The sequence below is a fragment of the Sinocyclocheilus anshuiensis genome, unplaced genomic scaffold (assembly GCF_001515605.1).
Source record: "Sinocyclocheilus anshuiensis isolate Anshui unplaced genomic scaffold, SAMN03320099.WGS_v1.1 scaffold179, whole genome shotgun sequence".
Classification (NCBI taxonomy): Eukaryota; Metazoa; Chordata; class Actinopteri; order Cypriniformes; family Cyprinidae; genus Sinocyclocheilus; species Sinocyclocheilus anshuiensis.
The window spans coordinates 1046739-1053171 of NW_015549577.1; the positions used below are offsets into that span (position 1 = coordinate 1046739).

At 37.0% G+C, this 6433-nt stretch overlaps 1 protein-coding gene across 3 annotated transcripts in view; it reads right to left on the reverse strand.

The window, feature by feature from the left end:
- LOC107657518 (collagen alpha-1(XVIII) chain-like) overlaps window positions 1-6161 on the reverse strand; it is a 91087-nt gene extending 84926 nt beyond the window's left edge. For all 3 annotated transcript variants that reach the window (XM_016445647.1, XM_016445646.1, XM_016445645.1), the window contains exons 1-2: window positions 6029-6161; window positions 5855-5928 (exon numbers count right to left, since the gene is read on the reverse strand). In XM_016445647.1, coding sequence (XP_016301133.1) covers window positions 5855-5928; window positions 6029-6039 — 85 coding nt within the window. In that variant the 5' untranslated portion in view covers window positions 6040-6161. The remainder of the gene's footprint in view (window positions 1-5854; window positions 5929-6028) is intronic.
- Between the last annotated feature and the right edge of the window lie 272 nt (window positions 6162-6433).

A 6433-nucleotide genomic window follows, 5' to 3' on the forward strand; every position in this document is an offset into this window, starting at 1 on the left:
GCTGCAATTACCAAAATCCAGTAAATATATTAAGTTATTAATATAAATATGATGATTTGAAACACTCTACTGGATTATGAGGCAGCAACAGCTTGTGGGCAAGCCAAAAAGCTGAAATCTTACTGTTATTTGACAGCTTGAAGAAAAAAAGATTCAGAACCCTATCTGTAAAAAAAAAACTAAAAAAAACCTTAACCATTTCAAATTGTATTCACTTTAAAACTGTATTCATTGTTCTTTGCACCAGACAATGGAAACATACCTTTAATCCAACAAACTAGATGCTCTTAAGTACTGTTTACTAAAGTTGTTTAGTTTAACTATTGCATCCACCTGAAAGTTCACATAACACAGTGTAATTAAGTAAATTCAACAAATTTGTAAGAATCAGTTATGTTTACTCGCTTTTCTTAAGTAGATTCAATGATTACTTTTTACAGTGTGTAAAACCCAAATAGGAAGTCAATCTATCATCTAAAAGTCAACTTTTCCTATTTGCCCTTAACGCCTTTAAACCACAGGCGCATTTTCAGGGGAATTTGAGATGTGTACAGAACCCTTTGGCCTGTCATTTGTCAAATAATGCTATAGAGGTAAACTTCTGCCACAATTACAGGTGAAGGGAGTGAAAAAAGTAAGGGTTTCAACCTGGGTAGGAAGGATTTCAGGAGCACTCAGGCGCCGCTCAGTGGCATATTAGCCATGACGATAGTAGGGTGCAGTCCATACAAATCGTCCTTTCATGACCCAAGAGCTGTAATTATGGTTTTCCTATTGGTTTTTGGCACTAAATTGCTGAAGCTCAGTGTGAAAGCAAGAGGTTCAGAGACCAAGGACAGATGCTACAAAAAAAATACAAACAACAGCTGCTAGCGCTTACAGCCTCACCCTGAAAAGGAAGAGGACATGCTACAGCAAATTCAGATCAAAGCAAAATATCTAGTGGTATGAGCCGGTAGTACATGTCTGCAAATACTTTCTAGAATTCAATTGTGGTTTAAAGCTCAAAAAGCTTTGAAGATCACTAAATCAAGACTTAGAATAGATCTAATTGTCTCAGGAAGATATCATTTAGACAGAGCTGCATTTATGGCACTGGACCAAAATGAGAGACCTTTCAGCTTTGACCTCATGAATAGCCACAGCGCACACCTGCTTTTATTGAGAGGACACAAATGCACTGGTGGAACAGCTGATAGCTCATTGTGCCAAGCAAACAAAGAGCAAATTCAACTTTGTGACCCAATAAAGTTACAGAAACCAGTTTAAATGGCGACCCAGCAGCCAAAAAAGAAAAAAACATGACCAGCAGGTCTTTAACCAACAAGTTGCTTAAAGCAATAGTTCACCAAAAATGAAATGTTGCTTAAAATTTACTCACCCTCAGGCCATCGTAGATGTATTTGAGTTTGTTTCTTCATCGTAAGAAATTGTGATGTTTTTATCAGCCGTCTGAATTCTCGTTCTGACGGCACCCATTCAGTGCAGAGGATCCATTGGTTAACAAGTGATGTAATGCTAAATTTCTCCAAATCTGTTCCAATGAAGAAACAAACACATCTACATCTTGGACGGCCTGATGGTGAGTAAACACTTATCAAATTTTCATTTTTGGGTGAACTAGTTCTTTAAGGTTATGATTCTTTTCTAGGGATGATGTGTATAATAAACAAATTGGGTTCTAAATTAAATGTATCAAACAAAATAATAACTTACATACCTGCTACAAATACTACACTCCTGATCTCATCTGCCCTAGATCTCGGACATTATGCATGCTATAATACACACCCTTAAAATGCCAAGCATTAAGAAGAAACATATGTTCTCATTCCTGTCACTGAATGTTAGCAGTACCCTCTGTTCTTGCAGGATTACTGTAAATAGATTACAACACTGTGCTGTAAAACACAGATGTGTCGCAGTCAGTTCCTATTCATCAGTGTGGTCCCCACCATTTTAGCTGGCATGCTATCACATCTCCAAAACATGCATCTATTTATTTTTGAGTTCATTGGTCGATAAGTGCTTGTCTAATTAACAAACAAAGAGAGTTCATTTTGACCCATATCTAGCCTAGACCCTAGATCACAATAAAATGAATTGCCTCGAACACCACAATGTTCGATAAATTTGCTAGACTGTTCCAAACAATAAAGTCCCAGTCTGTGTTGCATATGTAGCCTACGTAGGTTTCAAATTTTATGAGGCAAAAAGCCACAGGTAAGTAGCAGGCAAACCTACTAAATGAACTTTCAATCTTTGGTATATATTTTTATGTGGAGGTGTGAGATATGCCTCATTGCATATACTGTAGGTCATTGCTGGGTCAATTTGTCTAGCTAAACACATTAACCATGAAAAATAGCAACATAATTGCTGAATGTTGTGGGAGAGGAAGTATATTCTCTGTGCATTCAAAGTATCTCAACATTTTTTGTTTACTTTTGAATGATAAACTATTTTGTGTTGGGTCACTGCTTGATGTTATAAAATTTGGTCCTGAAGGAAAACCATTTAAGAACCACTGATGTTGAGAGTTTTTTCTCTCATAAAATTTTAGATCCTTAATTTGTATTAAAAAGAAACTGAATTCAAACAAACTGCTAATATCTCATGCAATCCATGCAACCCATGAACTACTAATTTATTATTAATATTGTGAGAACATCACATTGAGTATGGACTATGAACATTTACATATCCAAAACACATGCAATGGCTAAAGATAGACATGTTTGGAATGCTTTCATTAAAATTTTAAGAGTGAAAAAAAAGAAATGAGAGCTATTAGTCTCCTTGACAACTTTGTAAATCCTCTGCATCAACTGTTACCAGATCACAATGCCTCCAGTTTAATGACAAATCCAGACTCTTTGTACTGATGAGGTACATGAGAAGTGCACCAACACACATTCTCTCTCTCACTCACTGACCCTCTCTCTCTCACACACACATACACACACACTTTAGCCATCTCTTGATCCCAAGGGCTCCCATTCTCACAAAGTGGGTTAAATACAGCCCATTTAGCTCACAGGATAATGCCGTCTCCACTGTCCCCCTTGAAAAGAAGATTCACATCTTCTTCATTCCAATTCACATCTCTGCATCAACACTTCTCAGCAAGAGAAATGGGCCCCCACTAGAGTCTGAGTGGGGAAAAAGACTCAGCTATAAGTGGATATGTTTATTGACTGGAAAATCTGTGGATTTCTGAAACCACAGGAGTTGCTGAACCAGGACAGAATCAAGAATGTCCCTCTGCACTTTTAGTTTCTTCTAAAAGAATGGTAATGCAAAAGGGAAAATGTAGTTGCAGTCCACACAAAAAAAAGTGGATGTTGATTTTTACTGCCACGCTCCAGAAAAGAAAAACAAGCACCATTAAAAGCATGCAAATCTGAAAATAATGACAAAATAATTAATGGTAACACTTTATTTTAAGGTGTCCTTGTTACATGTTACATGTACTTACTATTATAATAACAATTAATTATGCATAATTACATGCAAGTAACCCTATACGCCAAACCCTAATCCTAACCTAACCATATAGTAAGTACATATAGTTAATTAATATTACTCAGCACTTAAATGTATAATTACACTGTAACAAGGACACCTTAAAATAAAGTGTAACCTAATTAACTTCTGGTTGAACTCTTCCTTTAAAAAAGCACTGCCATTCACGTACAAGAATGCTGGTCACGCTTCACACATGGATCACGCCCTTTCATCAGACATACCATAGATCATATGTGTAAAAAGTAAATGAAAACTCAAGGACTTTTAAGTTATCTGTGTCATGAAAATGCATTCCATTGATTTTAAAATATGATTAACACATATGTTAGTGCATATGGGTGTTCAAAGGACTCAGTAAAACATGTTTAGGCAGTTAACATAAATCTAGCATCAGAACTTGCATTTAAAGTCATCATGTCATATCATGTTGAATCCACCCTTTTTAACCTCATCAACAAATTTCCAACAATAAATTATTACATAATGGAAATGCAACACAAAGTTAGTGCTATTTTCTGACGCTAATGTGGAGGGGATGTAAATGCTATGAGATCATCAATCCAACAAGAACCCGATGAGATATTAACTGATGACAAGTTATGAAGAATCAGCAATCAAAGAGGTGTCAGAATTACCAAAGTCCAAATAAATAATAAAAACACAAAAAATACAAACTAACGTTCCTTTACCTCTTGCCAAATTAAAATAAGTTACTCAATATTAACTTTTATGTTTATAGAACTATTGTATAAAAGCATTTTCAAACATGATATCGGGTTAGTAACTTAAAAAGTTGGTCTAACTAAAGCAATGCACAGAGAACAGGTCATGGAGGTTATTTCGTCACCAGGTTTCAGAGCTTTGTTTTGGGTAAAAGCGTATTGTTTCATGCAACCACAGAGCTCTCAACAGGACTTTCCTGCCTCCTATTGCTTAGGCATCCATATACAGCAGGTGGGAACCCTTGTTTGCTGTGATTTTTAATGCATAATTTCACTCAGCGATTAAATATCCCAGTTGGGTGTCCTTTTACAGCTGTTCTCCTTCGGCCTGCTGTGCAGCCTCAGGCCACGATCAGTCAAAGAGCGACATAACGATGGTGCAACACAAGAAAAGTCCATTATGAGGCAAGAAAGCAGTTTGGACTCAGGCAGTCCTAACACAATATCAGTCTCTTAAACAAATTAAACTGATCTGTGGTCATTTAAACTACAGAGTGGCTCTTTCTCAACTATAAAGCTATAAAACGATCAAACTGACATTGACATGGAGTCACACAGTGAACAGTTGAGCTCTTTGTTACCAAAATCATAAATCCCATGAATCTATAAATCCAACCAGGGAAACAGTCCTTCAAGGTATCTATTAATTGAGATGAAACACTCAAGTATTTTAGTGCCTCAATCAAAAATGCAGATGGCACACCCACAAACCTTGATGCAAGTCTGTCTATTATCCTTCTTTAATGTAACGACAGCAACAGTGATCTCTGTCAATCAAATATTTATAAAGAGGTTCTCAGTTTCTTAGATCTCTCGGTTTCAGGCCTGCCACACATGACAGCTGTACAGACCTTTTCTTAATTAAATGGTCTGCAACTTAAGTCATGACAGAATGATACACATCGGAAGACACTCCATCACTTCCAAAACTACTGTATAGGCAGATCCCACAAACCACTGCAGAAACTTCAAACAGGTCAGGCTAATGCTCACAAAATCAAAGAGAAAGACACCGGATGGAGGAAAGCAATCTGTAAGCAAATTTTGGCATACGGTCTTTGTCTAATAATATAGCAAAGAGGAAAATTAAACAGACCTAAGTTAAACAAAAAACATTCTGAACCTGTCAAAATATTTTGATAACATGTACTCCAGGAAATCAAAATTAGATAGATAGATAGATAGATAGATAGATAGATAGATAGATAGATAGATAGATAGATAGCTATTATGTAAGATTTGTGATTTTTAAAGTATTTTAATGAAACAATATTTTAAGTTGCATTTAATTTTATAAAATATATATTTAAAATACGATTTATTTGGGGTGGGTGGGGGGAATTGCAATTTCTGGCCCGAGTGTGCAAGCAGAAAAACAATTCCTTATTGTTGCAAAAGATGATTGATAGATAGACTCAAAAGCGTCATTAATGCCCAACAGGTAAACTAGAGTGAACCTAAAAAAGACTAAATGGGCCTTCACGCGATATGCTGTTCATTCTGCTGTATTTGATCAGTTACTGTAGCAGATAATAAAGTCTGTATCTCTAGACTTTCCAAAGTGCCAGTGGTCCAGCTCGCATTCCGTGTGGATCTGTACTCACCTCTCCTCTGCGATGCAGCAGGTGACAGAGCGATGAACAAGCAGCAGAGGAACCGCTCTAGAAACGCGACCCACCTGCAACCATGAACCACAGTTGTTTTTTGTTTTGTTTTTTCCTTCCTAATCATTTACTCTCCAAAAAGCTTTTTCTCTAAAGTGCATTTCTCACGTATACCTTCTTGCCATTTCAGTTTGTAAAACTGATCCGTTCCGATAGCTACATGGGATCCTGGTTGGAAGGTGGATGAAAGTTCCCCGCTTTAGAGTGAGAAGAGTCCTCGCGCCGGTGCCACGACTGATGAGAGTGATCCGGGAGCCTCACTGATGAAAAAGACGGAGCGGGAGGACACGAGAAATCCTCTGGGTCCTAAAGCCTTTCTGATCTGACTGGACAACCCACCTACCTGCACTGTCGCATTGACGCCACACGCCCTCCATGTCAAGTACGGTAGCCCTAAGAGATCATGCATTTTGATTTTTTTCTTGTTCAGCATTTATTAATATTAGTCAATGTTAATTTAAACGTTTACATTATTGAAAGATGGATTTGTTAACATTAGTTAATGCACGGTGAACTAAC